Source organism: Balaenoptera physalus (assembly GCF_965194825.1).
Source record: "Balaenoptera physalus genome assembly, chromosome: 2".
In the NCBI taxonomy this organism is placed as follows: domain Eukaryota; kingdom Metazoa; phylum Chordata; class Mammalia; order Artiodactyla; family Balaenopteridae; genus Balaenoptera; species Balaenoptera physalus.
The window spans coordinates 84,482,957-84,498,496 of NC_138883.1; the positions used below are offsets into that span (position 1 = coordinate 84,482,957).

At 47.7% G+C, this 15,540-nt stretch overlaps 1 protein-coding gene across 2 annotated transcripts in view; it reads right to left on the reverse strand.

Moving 5' to 3' along the window:
* The window catches only part of RMDN3 (regulator of microtubule dynamics 3), a 31,116-nt gene that overhangs the window by 1,431 nt on the left and 14,145 nt on the right, over positions 1-15,540 (reverse strand). For both annotated transcript variants that reach the window (XM_082449352.1, XM_082449353.1), the window contains exons 3-10: positions 15,099-15,291; positions 14,540-14,683; positions 6,499-6,799; positions 5,632-5,734; positions 2,388-2,448; positions 732-807; positions 492-569; positions 153-251 (exon numbers count right to left, since the gene is read on the reverse strand). In XM_082449352.1, the coding sequence (XP_082305478.1) occupies positions 153-251; positions 492-569; positions 732-807; positions 2,388-2,448; positions 5,632-5,734; positions 6,499-6,799; positions 14,540-14,683; positions 15,099-15,291 (1,055 nt within the window). The remainder of the gene's footprint in view (positions 1-152; positions 252-491; positions 570-731; positions 808-2,387; positions 2,449-5,631; positions 5,735-6,498; positions 6,800-14,539; positions 14,684-15,098; positions 15,292-15,540) is intronic.

Genomic DNA, 15,540 nt, shown 5'->3' on the forward strand with positions numbered 1-15,540 from the left:
ATAAGCTTTTCTGATGGTTCTGATTTTCCCATAGAACAGGCACACATAAAACTGCCCTCTACTAGAAACCCCTTCTAATAATGTCCTTAGGAAAAATAAGGTCACCCTGGCCTTTCTGGCTGCTGTCCACCCTTCCCTTCCTTCCCCAATACCTTTAGGAAGCTCTGGAGGGCGTCCTGCACAGTGGCACCGAGAGGGCTTTCACACAAGGCTGTCGCAGTTTTTTTTTCTAGCCAGCTTAGGTGAGAGACCTGCCACCAAAAGATCAAGGTGTGACTAAAAACGTAAGTATCTTTAGGAACATTGAATGTTCTGTACTGAAAGCAAACAGGGCCAAATAGGACTGGGTCTAATCACCACTAACGTGACCGCTTAGAGGAAATAACACATAAGCCAGACCAGGCTGAGGACCCTGCTCTTCCTTGCAAGGTGATCAGTGTCTCAGGACAGTTAGTTAGGGCCCTTATGTCAAGCCCTGAAATTTAGCTCACCTGGTAGCACCACCTGCCAAGGAGAAAGTATGCCATGGGGTTTTCTGGCTTGAGAGCAATGGCTTTGTCCACATGCTCCTGAGGGGAAAATATAAATATAAGCTAACATCAGATAGCAGAGTTACTAAGGGAACAGAGGCAAGTCACAGAGGCTGTAGGAACACCTTTGCAAGGAGCTAGGACGGAGCAGGGAATCTGGACTAGACCAGCACCAGGGAAGGAGGAGAAGCCTTTCCTCACCTTGAAGCTAAAGCCACTCTGGATGCGCCTCTGGATGCCCTCATGCTCAGCCAGCTGACCACAAAGCACTGCATACCTAGGGGGAAGCAGCAGCAAGCTCAGGGACAAGGACTGAGTACCGTCCCTGCCAGTATTGGGATTCCCACCCATGGGCAATTGCACGGCCCCTGCATCCTTATCCAGAGATGAAAATATCATTTCCATCTGTACATAATTCCTCTTTTCACAGACTTGTGGTCCCAATTCATATTCTTTAGCAGATACAGTGGTAGGCTCACAATTCTCCAAAGTACCCTAGGTACAAAAAAGGTGGGTCTTCCACAATAAAACTCTCTTAATATTTAGGCAAGGTCTCAGTCCAAATTTCCCCTCATAATGAGTATAGCCATAGCTATCATAAACACATAAACAGGTATCTAAAAATCAGCATCAAAGTATAAGAGACCTGAGTACACTGCTTTTTGTCTCCTGAGCAGACATTAAAGAAGGTCTCATTAGCCTTGGAAGTATACAGGTATATCATTGGGAAGCTGGGAATGGGATTCTCTAGGAATTTCTAATGTTAGCTTGGGAACCAACAGAAGCAGAGGAAGAAAAGGCCTCCGATTTCAGCCCTCTCCTCTACATCCTCCCTCCCAGGAGAACAAAGGCAGCCAGCTTCCTATCTTCTGCCTTCAGAAACAAAGGTCTTATTACCCCCATCCCCTCTGCATTCTTTCTAGAAGCACAGTTGACAAATGAGTGTCTAAAGGCCCAAGTTGCTTTTTTGTGTACTCACTAAATATCTGGGGGTATTTGTATCGGATACTTCCAGAGGCTCATTTCCAGTTTAGTCCAAACAGCTGTTCCCCAGGAAAAGCTAAGAAAGTATGAGGTCCATTTCCATCCTTGGGACCCCAGGAGCCCCAAGAGAGCCCACAGGGAAACAGCACCTGTGACACCCACGAAACAGTGACCTGGCGTCTGAGAAGAGGCACTGCAGAGACAAAGTTTCAGCAACAGATGGAGAAACAGCCTCTCCCAGCTCACAATCTGAGGGCAGAGTTATGGGAAGCAAGGAGGTGGAAAAGGAACATTTTCACTAAAACTGAGGTGCTGGAACCACGCCCCCAGGACACAGGTTGGCCCTGACCCACACGGGTTGGCAGAACTTTGCCTCACATCAGACCACAAACAGGGCTGATGGTTTTGTAATATTAATGACTGCTGAACTTCCTGGGGGTGAGCTCACATCTACTTTTCCTCACGCGAGCCAAGCAAAGAAGCCAAAGTCCACCACCAGCCAGGGATCGCAGCTAGGGGAATGAAGAGCTTGTATGGGAGAGGGGAACTGCCAATGTCCCAGCCTCTCTGAGGAGCCAAGGACCCACAAGTTTTGTAGCCAGGGGTGACTAACAAAGCTACTCATTTCTCCAAGCTTCAACAGAAAGAAAATTGTACTATTCCCCCTTGCCTCATCCCCAAGGCACTTCCCAAAGCAAACTCCCCTGGGTCCCTAGCTTGGGGAAGGATGGGACATATGAAAATAAAGGCCAGAGCTCCCTCTCCTGGTGCCTCTGGCAAATGCCTCTTTGGCCACAGGGCAGAGAAACGGAAGGGCTCTCCTCCACTCTAACCCATGCTGGCTCTTCCTGGGACCCTGCGGGGTGTTATTACCACTGGTGACACTCAGCATTCTCATTCCCCTTCTCCAGAGCGGCCTCCGCTGCTTCTTTTCCTGTAAGACAGAGGTGATCCAGAGTTGACAAGGGCTCCCATGCACCCTTCCACGGGAAAGGCTGTGGGAAGAATGACTGCTCTAGCTCACCAACCCCCACCCAAACGGGACTTGTAAATACTTACGCACTTGAGCAGAATGAAGAGCTGCAAATAGCTTTTCAGGGATGACTTCTTCACCTTGCTCTCCCTATCCGTCATCAGCTGCCCCAGCTCCCTTATTTTTATAATACCCACCTGATATGCTTGAAGCATTTCAAGTATAAAAGGACTCAAAAGCAATCAGAAACTGTCCCCAATACACCGTTACCCTGGAGAGTTTTTGATTTGGGGTCTGGATAGGCTTCAGGGTGTCCATGAATCCCACTGAAGTTGTATATAATTTTAGGTATATGTGCGTTTTATTGAGGAGAGGGTCCACAGCTTTGATCAAATTCTCTAGAGGGGGACTTCCCTGGTGGCGCAGTTGTTAAGAATCCGCTTGCCAATGCAGGGGACACGGGTTCGAGCCCTGGTCGGGGAACTAAGATCCCACATGCCTTGGAGCAACTAAGCCTGTGCGCCACAACTACTGAAGCCTGCGCACCTAGAGCCCGTGCACCACAACAAAGAGTAGCCCCCACTCGCCACAACTAGAGAAAGCCTGCGTGCAGCAATGAAGACCCAGTGCAGCCAAACAAATAAACATTAAAAAAACAAACAAACCAAATTCTCAAGAGGATCCATGATCTAGGAACATTAATCATGTTCTAGGCCAGAACTCCTCACCAGAGCCAAATGGACTGGGATCTGACCAAAGATGAGTTTCATGTAGTTCTTCCCCAGGTTTTCCAGGCACCAAAACTAACAGAAAGCAAGGCCTAAACACATGCAGGCTCTTGACAAGGGTCCCCTAGGATGTCAAGGAGCTGGAGCCCTTCAGATGAGGACCATCACGCCTACACACTGCAGAAAAGAGAACACTGCAAGATGGGAAATCTGATTAGAACAGAGAGGGCTTCCATAAAAAAGAATGAAATAATGCCACCTGTAGCAACATGAACAGACCTAGAGATTATCACACTAAGTGAAGTAAGAGAAAGACAAATATCATATATCACTCATGTGGAATGTAAAAAAATGATACAAATAAACTTATTTACAAAACAGAAACAGACTCATATAGGAAACAAACTGGTTACCAAAGGGGAAAGAAGAGGGGAGGGATAAATTTGGAATTTGAGACTAACAGATACAGACTACTACATATTAAATAAACAAGGACCTACTGTATAGCACAGGGAACTATATTCAATATCTTGTAATAAACTATAATGGAAAAGAATCTGAAAAAGTATATATATGTATAACTGAATCACTTTGCTGTACATCTGAAACATTGTAAGTCAACTAACTATACTTTAATAAAATTTAAAAATAATAATTAAAAAAATTTTTTTAAATGGTGAGGGCTTGGAAGGGAAGACAGAACAAAAGTAATGGGTTGAGGTGACAGGCTGGCTATTCTGAAATGTTTCCTCATGTTTAAGTGATAGTAATCATGGTATAATTTTGTATATGCAACAAATACATTTAAAGAGAGCAGATGAGAACCCTACATTCCCCTATCCAAGCAGAAGAACCATACGGCTCCACCACTGAGGGACATTTTCTCTTAGGGGACTTCTCTCCACCCCCTTCAAAGCACTATCTCACTAGGAAAATAACGGTGAAGAATGAGGCAACCAGTTCCCACTGCCTCCTGGTGGTCCAGCTTCTAGAGAAAGAACAAAATGAAGAACTTTAGGTCCAGCAAGGTTGGTCCTAAAAAGCTAGAATCCCAGAGCAGAGCCTTCAGAGATGCTGCATAGTCCTCTGACCTCCAGGAGGAACAGATTTGTCCAAGGTGCTGTGCTCAGGAAGCCAGACCAGACCAGTGCGGGCTTTGCAGCTCCTCTAATCACTGCCCCACCTCCACCTGGAGGGTTCATGTTGGCTGTTAGTGCTCAGAGATGATCAAAAGGGAAAGGAAAGGTGGTTGTTGCTATCAAGAGTACAAAAATCAGCCCCAAAGGCTGATCAGAATCCTCACCTGAAATTTAAGAGGGGAAGCAGAAACTGTTTTGAAAAGAAAGAAGCAAACAGTAATTAAGCAAGCACCTTTTGTTACAACTTCCAGGGATTTTTTTGAAGATCTATATCAAACATTCAACTCAACTGACCTTTCTATATTGGCAGAATTCTATAACTGTTTAGAATAATGATCTTGAGGTACTGTCACTCTACATTATCAAAGATTTAATTTTTTGCAGGACTGTACTTATAAAAGTAGGAAAGCAGTTAACTTTGGATAACTGAACCACAAGATCTGGAAGTCCACTGACGGTGCCTGACTCAAAGGGTGTGTAGGTAGGCAGGACACATCACCTTCCCCATAAAACCAGTCTCTTTTTAAAGTCCCAGGTTTCTCAATGACCTCATGACAGAGAAGGACAAGCCTTGAACCTGGCACAAGTCAGATGCACCCTACACCCCCAGGTACAGATTTTGACAACAGAATTGCTAAGTAGACCCCAGGGACTTCTAACCTAGCAGTATTCTCCCAAACTGCTCCTTCTGGGCACTCACCAAACATACTCCACTCATTATATTCTTAAACACCTGCCCCACAGGCTCCATAACTGAAACCAGATTCCTAAGCAACAGCAAAAAAACCTCCTCAGATTAAGAAAGGTTGTGTCTTTTGTAGTTGAGGAATGAGAACAGAGAACTGTGCTAATATGATACAACTACAATTGACCTTGAACAACGCGGGGGTTCGGGGCACCAGCCTTCTGCCCAGTCAGAAATCCACATGTAATTTATAATTGGGTCCAACCAACCGTGGACTGTGGATTGAAAAAAAATCCACATATAAGTGGACGTGTGCTGCTCAAACCGCTGTTGTTCAAGGTTCAACTGTACTCCTAAAGTCGTGTATACCCATGTGACTCAAGCACCATGCCATGCAGAGAAGCAGAGGTTGCTCTCTGTCTCCAGGAGGAAGCAGGGGTCTCTGGGAGCCAGTCTGTCCCTAGTGAGTAGTTGAGCCCCAGCTGTACCAACAGTCTGCATCTTGGTGGTTCCCCTGGCCCCAAGCTGATGGGCTGGCTCCACCCTCAGAGTCAGTCAGTGGCCTTCCCACCAGGAACCTGTCAGCACTTACCACTTAGGGCATAGGACCTCTTCTCACTTGCCTCCTCAGCAAGCTCACACATGTCACTGTAGGCGCGGGCCAGGCGCCAGAGAAAGTCCTGCTGGCTTCCATGCTGCAAACCAAACAGAGGGATGAGGCCCCCTTCTCTCAGCTGCAGAGAACTGGGGCTCGACCTTCTCCCCACACCCTACCTTTGAGTGTGTTATAAACACTGACATCAGGCCACCTCACGTGACCTCTCACCTGCAGTTACATGATGACATTATCTCTAGTCAATAGATTGCACAACCCACAGAGTGAGGGCATTCTGGCCTTCTAACACTGTGAGGAAGAAAGGTCAATTCCAACATGTAATGAGGCACAACAGAGAAGTCTTGCTAACAATGAAAAATTGTGAAAATGCCCAAGAAAAGGGAAATTCTAACTTTGGGGGCATTTATAGCCAGGTGAGCATAAATTCTGGCAGTGAACCTGAGAAGGGAATTGTGGTTGAGTGACCTAGTGACCCAACACTTGTCACTTGTGATGAAAACTTCAAATGGGGTAGGCAGCTGTGGCTCTGCCTCAAGGGAAATAGGGAAAAACATTCCAGTTCTTTCCACATTTCTCCGTAAGGTGAGAGGAGGAGTTCTTCTGCAGTAGCTCTACAGGAGGCAGCCGACTGCCCTGGGGCTGGCAGAGAAAACAGCTCTGGGGCAGGCAGCACACAGGGGCGGCGCTCAGCCTCCTAGGAAGAGGATGTACAACCCTGGGGTGTAGATGCAGAACTAGCCACCTCACCCTCATTTCCCTTCCCATGTCACCTTGCAGGGTCAGTGACACATTCGCGGGGGGTTAGCAGGGGAACGGAGGACAGACAGGCAGTTGGAGCCTCACCGCCAGCTTGTTGTTGAGCAGCAGCTGGAAGCCCTCCCGCTTGCCCTGCTCACTGCCCTGGTGCAGCTCGTCTGCCTGCTGCAGGAGGGGCAGCACATCTTCTGGGCCAGGGGAGCCTCCAGCCTCCAGGGCTTCAGGCGCCGGGCCTGAAGCCACCTCCACCTCCACCTCCACCTCCAAGTCCAGAGAATCCTTTCTCCCCATCTTCACGGTCTCACAGCTCACTTCATCTTCCCCGTCATCGTCACTCTCCCTTTCAGAGTCCCGCTCATAGTCAGACTCAGCGTTGGCTGTTGTGTAACTGTGGCAGAGAAATGTAAGTGACAAGGTCAAGGGAGGGATTCCTTAGCCTCAGATCCCTGGGGTCTTGCCTCCACCCACAAAGAGGCACTCTCCACGGCACTGTTGTCCAAAGCACCAACTAAGAACCATTCCCCCCCCCCCGCCCCACTTAGGGGCAGGAATTAGTCCCTGAGAGAAAGCTTCCTATGGGAAGTATGGGCTGGGAAAATGATCTGGAAGGGGAAGAGTAACCAGCTGGGGCCCTGTGACAGTCAGAGGCCAATATGAGAATCCCCTGCTTAGCTACCACCAAGTCTGCCAGAAAATAGACAAAAAGAGAAAGCCTAGAAAGGTATGTACCAAAATGGCAGTAGATCTCTCAGGGTCAAGGAATTAATTTTTCCCCCTATACTTTAGTATTAGATATGATTGCTTTACTGAGCATGTATTCTTCTTATAAATAAAGAAATAAAAGTTTAAGATAAAAAACCTTAAGATGTAGGTGGAGCTGATCTCCTGAGCTAGATGGCTCACCAGGCTAAGGGTCTGTCAATCATTTTTGCTTTATCAGCCAAATGCACCTGTCAGAACGAACATGGGTGGGTGCCAGTCTCTGCGGCCATGGGCGGCCACAGATACCCACATTTTCTTTCTCAATTCAATGTATACCTCTGTCCCAAGTCAGCAACCAAACCTAAACCACAACAGGAGTAGCCCTTGAAAACCCTGGGAACTTGCCAGGGCTGGGAGGGGCCCTTTTGCAGCTGGAAGCAGGAAAGGAGAAAGATGCAAACAATCCCTTGGGAAGGTGTCTGTGGGGCCACTATGAGCCAGGTGTCTCCTAGGGAGCCCAACCCTGATGCAGCCACTGAAGAGGAAGCCAAGTTTCTCTTGGATCTTGGCCTCCACCAGCAGCTAATTATGGTGTGTTCCCTAATTGCCAACTGAATCAGACAAAAACTGAGTAGAGCAGAAGATAAGGCTTCCAGGGATCACAACCAGACACCAAAGAGCCCTCCAGACAGAGTGAAGGAGAAGCAAATTCCATCAAAGCCAGAAGGTTCCAAGACACAAGGAAGATCTTTGAGTCACTTAAGGATAAGCCTTTCTCTGTCCTGTAATGAAAGGGGTAGGACCCCTATGACTGGAGCAATCAGACCTGAAGGAGAGAGACGTACGAATAAAGTCAATACAAGACAGCCTAAGGTCAGGGGCTGAATGCTGTAGGGCGAAGTGCTGTCTTCCTCATCCAGAAAGCCAGAGATGACGAGGGGGCAGGCTCCAGAAGGCAGCAGGTGAGAAACCAGACCTGATGCCCAATCCATCCATGCTGTTTCTTTATAGAGGAGCTTTCAGACACATTTAACAAAGGGGCTCCAGTTACATCTATTACAGGAACTTTTGAGGTACTTGTAGGTAACCTGTAACCTTCCTAACCTTGCTTTTTAAAAGGTTATCCAAGTATCTCTCCCCTCTAGCAATTTGCAGTAAAAACTTTAGAAATTAAAGGGACAAGGAAAAGTGGTATCAGATTTCACAACCAACCTGGGTGGTGATGAGCAAGACCACACAGAGACAGCCTAGAGAAACTCGCTACCAATTCCTAGGCTTAGACAATAACCTTCCCCAAATGAGAAAGTCAAATCAGCCAAATCAGCATCTACCAGTGCCCCTACTCAGCCCAGCCAGGCCCAAAGGTAAAATGAGTAAATGGAATTTTTGGGGGTGCGAGCTTGAGTCTCATCATCTCCCGCTGCAAAAAGAAGAGGAGACCCCATTCCTTGTTCAGCTGAAGGCTACCTTGGCAGATCAGGAATCTCCCAGGGAGGGACCCCTGCTCTCATCCCTGCTGGAGCACCGGCATCAGCACAGTCTCTCCAGGGAGCTAGGCCAAGAGGAAGGTCCTGCAATGCTGTGATCCTGCTGGGTCCTAACGGCCAGGGAGCTCACTTGGACAAGGAAAAGGAGAGGACAGGAGGGGCCTTGCTGCCACCCAGAGTGAGAGCTGGTAGAGCCCTGTGAGGCAGGGAGGCTCTAGCGAGGCTGGCGTGGTGAGGAGACCTTTTACTGCACCTCAGCCCCACTTCAAGGAGCTCTGCCTCACTAATCTGCAACCCCGCTGCCTTACATGCAGCGGGCAGGCAAACACTTGTTGAGTGAATACAGACATCGGCCCCCTGGACTTCCATGGGCTTCCAGCCCCATCTCTTCCAAAAGAGATTTTTCACGTGCCAGAGCTCAAGAGCTGCTGTCTCGACATTCACAGCATTCTCTCACATTTCTTGGACCACCAACCCAGCCTCTGGAGAAATCCACCAGAGAAAAAGGGGTGGCCCTTTTGTTTAACATGACCGGCAGCTTTTGAGATGAGTCAGAGACTGCAGAGACCTTTGAAAAGGCCCTTTGGACCTGTGCACTCAGGAGGACACACTGTTCCCACAGTGGGGCGAGGACCCAAGGCTCCCTTGAAGCAAGGAGGCCACCTCTACTCCTTGAGGAGAGCCCCCAAGTCAGTGATCAAGAACTCGGTTACAGATGCACCCCCTCCTGGCAATTACTTTTCTTTCTTTCAACTCCTAAGCCCCATTAGAGGTGCTGAGCTGAGGCATTCAAAGACAACCAGGCCTGGGCCCTGACCCAGAGAGACTCTCAGTGGTGGGGGAAGATAAGACCAAGCAGAACGAGGTGATAAACGCCCAAGAAGGAGTGGCAATGAGGTTGCAGGCAGTTGCTCTTGGCTGGGATGCCTGGGAAGGCTTGCCAGAGGAGCTGTAGGGCAAGTTAGGTTTTGACAGGGAGGGAACGAAAGCTGTGTTTGGAACATGCTCTGAGAACAAGCTCACGAACCCACCCAGTGATTCTGACTCTACCACATTCAGTTGATCCCCTGGGAGCTCAAAGTTGCTATTTTATTTGGAAGAAAGAGGGAACACAGCTTTCAGTGGAGTAGAGTAGCCCATCAAATCGTCTTATTCTTTCATCCCTCAAAAAAGCTCTCCTTCCCCAGGGCCCACATGTTTAAAGTTATTCCAGACCAGACATTCCAGAATTCTGGTCTCCTTCCAGAATTCTCCCTGGACCATGACCATGGCAAAATGAATGATTCACCGTGGCCACTGCTCCAGATAGCAGCCAGTTAAACCAGAGTCTTGAACCACGCACGACCATCGGCTTCCACATGCCTTAGGATCGATCATGGGGCTGAGCGTGCTAGAGCTGTAATTAAGAAAGACACCCTTCCTCTCACACCATTACAGGTGGCTGGCAGCCCAGTCCTGCCCCTTATGGCCTTGGGAGCCCCAGTGAGCATCCCAAGCTGTGAAGCACCTGCAAGCTTCCCTGGTTAATCACTCTGGCTCTCACTGCCCCCAGAAGTTTGTACAATTACTAAAGATCATCACTAAGGGGTTTGAGTTCTAGTATCCTGGTCTTGGGCAGAGCTGTGACCTCTCCTTCTGTTCTACGCTGTTATAAAGTTCAAATGTCAAGTGACTGGCTTCCTTGGGTTGCATAGAGATGCTCCTTAAGTCTCAGGGCCCATTATCAACTATTTTGTCCTTTTCAATCCAGATGTGTCAATTTTTATTTTTTAAAATTTATTTATTTATTTATGGCTGTGTTGGGTCTTAGTTGATGCACGGGGGCTTTTGCTAGTTGCGGCGAGCGGGGGCTACTCTTCGTTGCGATGCGCGGCTTTTCAGTGTGGTGGCTTATCTTATTGCAGAGCATGGGCTCTAGGCACGCGGGCTTCAGTAGTTGTGGCACGCGGGCTCAGTAGTTGTGGCTCGCGGGCTCTAGAGTGCAGGCTCAGTAGCTGTGGCACACAGGCTTAGTTGCTCCACGGCATGTGGGATCTTACATACTGTAAGATTGCTCGAACCCGTATCCCCTGCGTTGGCAGGCAGATTCTTAACCACTGCGCCACCAGGGAAGTCCCCAGATGTGTCAAATTTTAATTTCATTTTTGCCCCCTCTAACACAGCCCTCTGGAAGCATGTTTCAGCCCAGAGGTACTAGGTAAATTGAATAGAAAAGGGCTACTTCTTTGAGCCCTTGAGAATACAGATAATAGGGATCAGACAACCCAGTCAACAGTAGTCATGAATGGAGGACCAAAGCTTTTTACCAAGACCTCACTTATTTCAAGAGGCACCTGAGCACTAGTTAAATTCAGCACAGATGCCCAATGGCAGTGACATGGAAAAAGAGAGAAATACTACTCTTAATTTTCTTAGAAAACCAGATGAGGAGAGGCAGGAGAATATAATGGATCAAACAAGAAAACAAGGCTGAAACTTCTGAAGAAGATGTACTGAACAGACTGTACTGCTCTGGACAGGTCTTCCCTGGGCAGTGAGCTGTGGCAGCTCTCTCTCTTTTTTTTTTTTAATAAATTTATTTATTTAATTTATTTATTTTTGGCTGTGTTGGGTCTTCGCTTCTGCACACGGGCTTTCTCTAGTTGCGGCGAGCGGGGGCTACTCTTTGTTGCGGTGTGCAGGCTTCTCATTGCGGTGGCTTCTCTCGTTGTGGAGCATGGGCTCTAGGCGCGTGGGCTTCAGTAGTTATGGCTCACAGGCTCTAGAGCACAGGCTCAGTAGTTGTGGCGCACGGGCTTAGTTGCTCCGTGGCATGTGGGATCTTCCCAGACCAGGGCTCGAACCTGTGTCCCCTGCATTGGCAGGCGGATTCTTAACCACTGCGCCACCAGGGAAGCCCCCGAGGCAGCTCTTAATCAATGGGAAGAACTGCCCGGGGCTGCAGGCAACATGTCTTCCTGTGAAGGCCCTTCTGTGCCCTGATGACCAAGCCATGCCTCAGAAGGCAGATGAGCCTGGCTGAGCCTGTGCTTAGGAGCTGTATAACCCTGGGAAAGCATGCATCAAACCTCGCTAAGCCTCAAGTCTCTGTCTGAGAAACAGGGCAAAGAACATCACCTACTTCATAGGAACCTTGTGAGGATTAAATGAGGAAATACCTCTGAAGTGCATTGCACAGTCTCTGTCACAGAGGAAGAATAAACGGTAGTTAATACTATAAAGCAGGCAGCCTCTTCAATAAGTGGTGCTGGGAAAACTGGACAGGTACATGTAAAAGTATGAAATTAGAACACTCCCTAACACCATACACAAAAATAAACTCAAAATGGATTAAAGACCTAAATGTAAGGCCAGACACTATCAAACTCTTAGAGGAAAACACAAGCAGAACACTCTATGACATAAATCACAGCAAGATCCTTTTTGACCCAGCTCCTAGAGAAATGGAAATAAAAACAAAAATAAACAAATGGAACCTAATGAAAACTTAAAAGCTTTTGCACATCAAAGGAAACCATAAACAAGACCAAAAGACAATCCTCAGAATGGGAGAAAATATTTGCAAATGAAGCAACTGACAAAGGATTAATCTCCAAAATTTACAAGCAGCTCATGCAGCTCAATAACAAAAAAACAAACAACCCAATCCAAAAATGGGCAGAAGACCTAAACAGACATTTCTCCAAAGAAGATATACAGATTGCCAACAGACACATGAAGGAATGGTCAACATCATTAATCATTAGAGAAATGCAAATCAAAACTACAATGAGGTATCATCTCACACCGGTCAGAATGGCCATCATCAAAAAATCTAGAAACAATAAATGCTGGAGAGGGTGTGGAGAAAAGGGAACACTCTTGCACTGTTGGTGGGAATGTAAATTGATACAGCCACTATGAAGAACAGTATGGAGGTTCCTTAAAAAACTAAAAATAGGGGCTTCCCTGGTGGCGCAGTGGTTGAGAATCTGCCTGCCAATGCAGGGGACACGGGTTCGAGCCCTGGTCTGGGAAGATCCCACATGCCGTGGAGCAACTGGGCCCGTGAGCCACAATTACTGAGCCTGCGCGTCTGGAGCCTGTGCCCCGCAACAGGAGGGGCCACGATAGTGAGAGGCCCGCGCACCGCGATGAAGAGTGGCCCCCACTTGCTGCAACTGGAGAAAGCCCTCGCACAGAAACAAAGACCCAACACAGCCATAAATAAATAAAAAAATTAAAAAAAAAAACAAACTAAAAATAGAACTACCATACGACCCAGCAATCCCACTACTGGACATATACCCTGAGAAAACCATAATTCAAAAAGAGTCATGTACCAAAATGTTCATTGCAGCTCTATTTACAATAGCCAGGACATGGAAGCAACCTAAGTGTCCATCATCGGATGAATGGATAAAGAAGATGTGGCAAATATATACAATGGAATATTACTCAGCCATAAAAAGAAACAAAATTGAGTTATTTGTAGTGAGGTGGATGGAGTTAGAGTCTGTCATACAGAGTGAAGTAGGTCAGAAAGAGAAAAATACAGTATGCTAACACATATATATGGAATCTAAGGAAAAAAAAAAAAGGTCATGAAGAACCTAGGGGCAAGATGGGAATAAAGACACAGGCCTACTAGAGAATGGACTTGAGGATATGGGGAGGGGGAAGGATAAGCTGTGACAAAGTGAGAGAGTGGCATGGACATATATACACTACCAAACGAAAAACAGATAGCTAGTGGGAAGCAGCCACATAGCACAGGGAGATCAGCTCGGTGCTTTGTGACCACCTAGAGGGGTGGGATAGGGAGGGTGGGAGGGAGGGAGATGCAAGAGGGAAGAGATATGGGAACATATGTATATGTATAACTGATTCACTTTGTTATAAGCAGAAACTAACACACCATTGTAAAGCAATTATACTCCAATAAAGATGTTGAAAATAAATAAATAGTTTTCAGCTGAAGAGGGACATGCTGCGCAGATCATCCTGAATGGCTGGTTTTAGCTTTTAGTTTCCGTGTGCATGTTTTTAGCTAAACCAGTCATTCTGACCTGACAGAAGGCTTGACTGTTCACTTCGCCAGTCTCTTCCTTGAGGAGGAAGAAAGGTCATCAGAGGCCACTAAGGAGAGACCAGCCTCTAGACCTCACACAGGCCACCTGGAGGACTGGACCTCACAGCAGAGAAGGGCAGATGCTGCCACCTGCAGCATCGGGCACCCCAACAAAGATGTTCATTCAGACTCCATCCTTGGGACCAAAGTTTCAAAATGGCATTAGTGGTTTAAAATCAAAAAGCCCTTTGCCTGCCCAAGTTTGGGGGTTGTCCACCAGACTCCTGCCTGCGGCCCTGTCTCACACACAGGCCTATGGTCAGACCTGCTGGGCCACCAATTATTCAGGTGAGTCACCGCCCACCTGTGAAGATGACAAAGACGCATAAGCAGCCCTCTCCCGTGGGAAGAGAACTTCCCGAGGGAGGGAGAATGCTTAGCGCTTAGAGAGCTCTGTAGACCTGGCCCAGCCACTCAGTGAAGGAAACAGTCATAAAACAAAGCTTACAAAGTCCTTGTGATAACACAGGAAAACGCCCAACCAATGTTACAGGAAAACAAAAATAAAAGATATAATAACTACAAAAAAAACAAACCTACTCGGAGGAAAATAACAGATACAAGCACTAACCACTGTTAACATTTCAATTTGTCTGGATGACATAAGGTGGATGGTTTTTCTTTTTTCTTTTTTAGGTAAGAAGTAGTGTTTTTGTTTTTGATGGATGGCTTTACTTATTTCAACTGTTCTGTATTTCATTTATTTATACCCTTACCTTGTTCCAAAAATTATTTACAGCAGCTTGGTGTGAATTTTCCATTATAAACATTACTTTTACAAAACATAACCTGGCTGAAGCCACAACTATCTCCAGGAGAGAAGACTCACCCGCCTTCGCTCTCAGCATCTGTGAACGTGGCTCCCGAGGTGGCCGTGAAGTAGACAGAGCTGGAGCCGGTGGAGTCACTCCTCTCCCGGGCAAACGGGAACCTTCGCCGCCGGGCCACTTTCTGGTTCTCTTCCAGGTGGGATCTGAAAAGCAGGCTCATTTCTAGAAGGTGCCATTGGGCCCCATCCAGCCTGCCTTTCCCCTCACCATGAGGGAGCCTCTTACTACTGCTGCTCATTGAAGAGCTAAAAGCAGAGAAAATCCTGGGTCTCTACCCTCAGGAGAGCAAGCAGGGCAGCTCGCTGGACCCAGCCTGCACGGCAGACCAGGTTAGTCAGAACAAAGCATTTCAGCTGCTACAACAGACCATGAGGGCCCAAAAGCAGCAAGAACTTGTGCAAGGCAAGGAATCAAGCACACGGCTTCCCTGCCAATTAGGTGAGAAGCTATAAAACTGGCTTCGTCCTTAGAGACGGACAGCAAAGGCTGAAAAGCTGTAGGGACAGGGAAAAGTTGGGGAGCGGGGGACAAGGCAGAAAAGGAGGCTGCATTACTCACCGGACCTCGCCCACAATCTGCCCAGCAAGCCCCTGCAGGCTGCGCCTCAGCTCCTCCACCTCCCCGCGCAGCGCCAGCAGGCTGGTCAGCACGAACTCCAGACGGCCCAGCACCTCCTCCTGCCCTTCTCGTGGAAGGCTCAGCAGCACCGCAGCATCACCAGCCTCACCTGGAGCTGCCCGCAACGGCCTCACTGCAGGAAGGAGGACAGGAGACACTGATGCCCATGGGAGAGAGTGAGGAAAAGATCTCGCACCCAGAATTCAGGAACACTTGTTTCTCACTGGAGTTCAATTTACAAAGATCTTTGAGGCTCAGAGAGCATATGTTCACAAGTCCCAGGTAATGATCCAGAAAAAAATCAAGGTCCCAACCTCCAAACAAGAGCCCTCTGTTCCAAAAATCTTCCCCACCAGGGCCCTTCAGCAGTACTGCATACCAT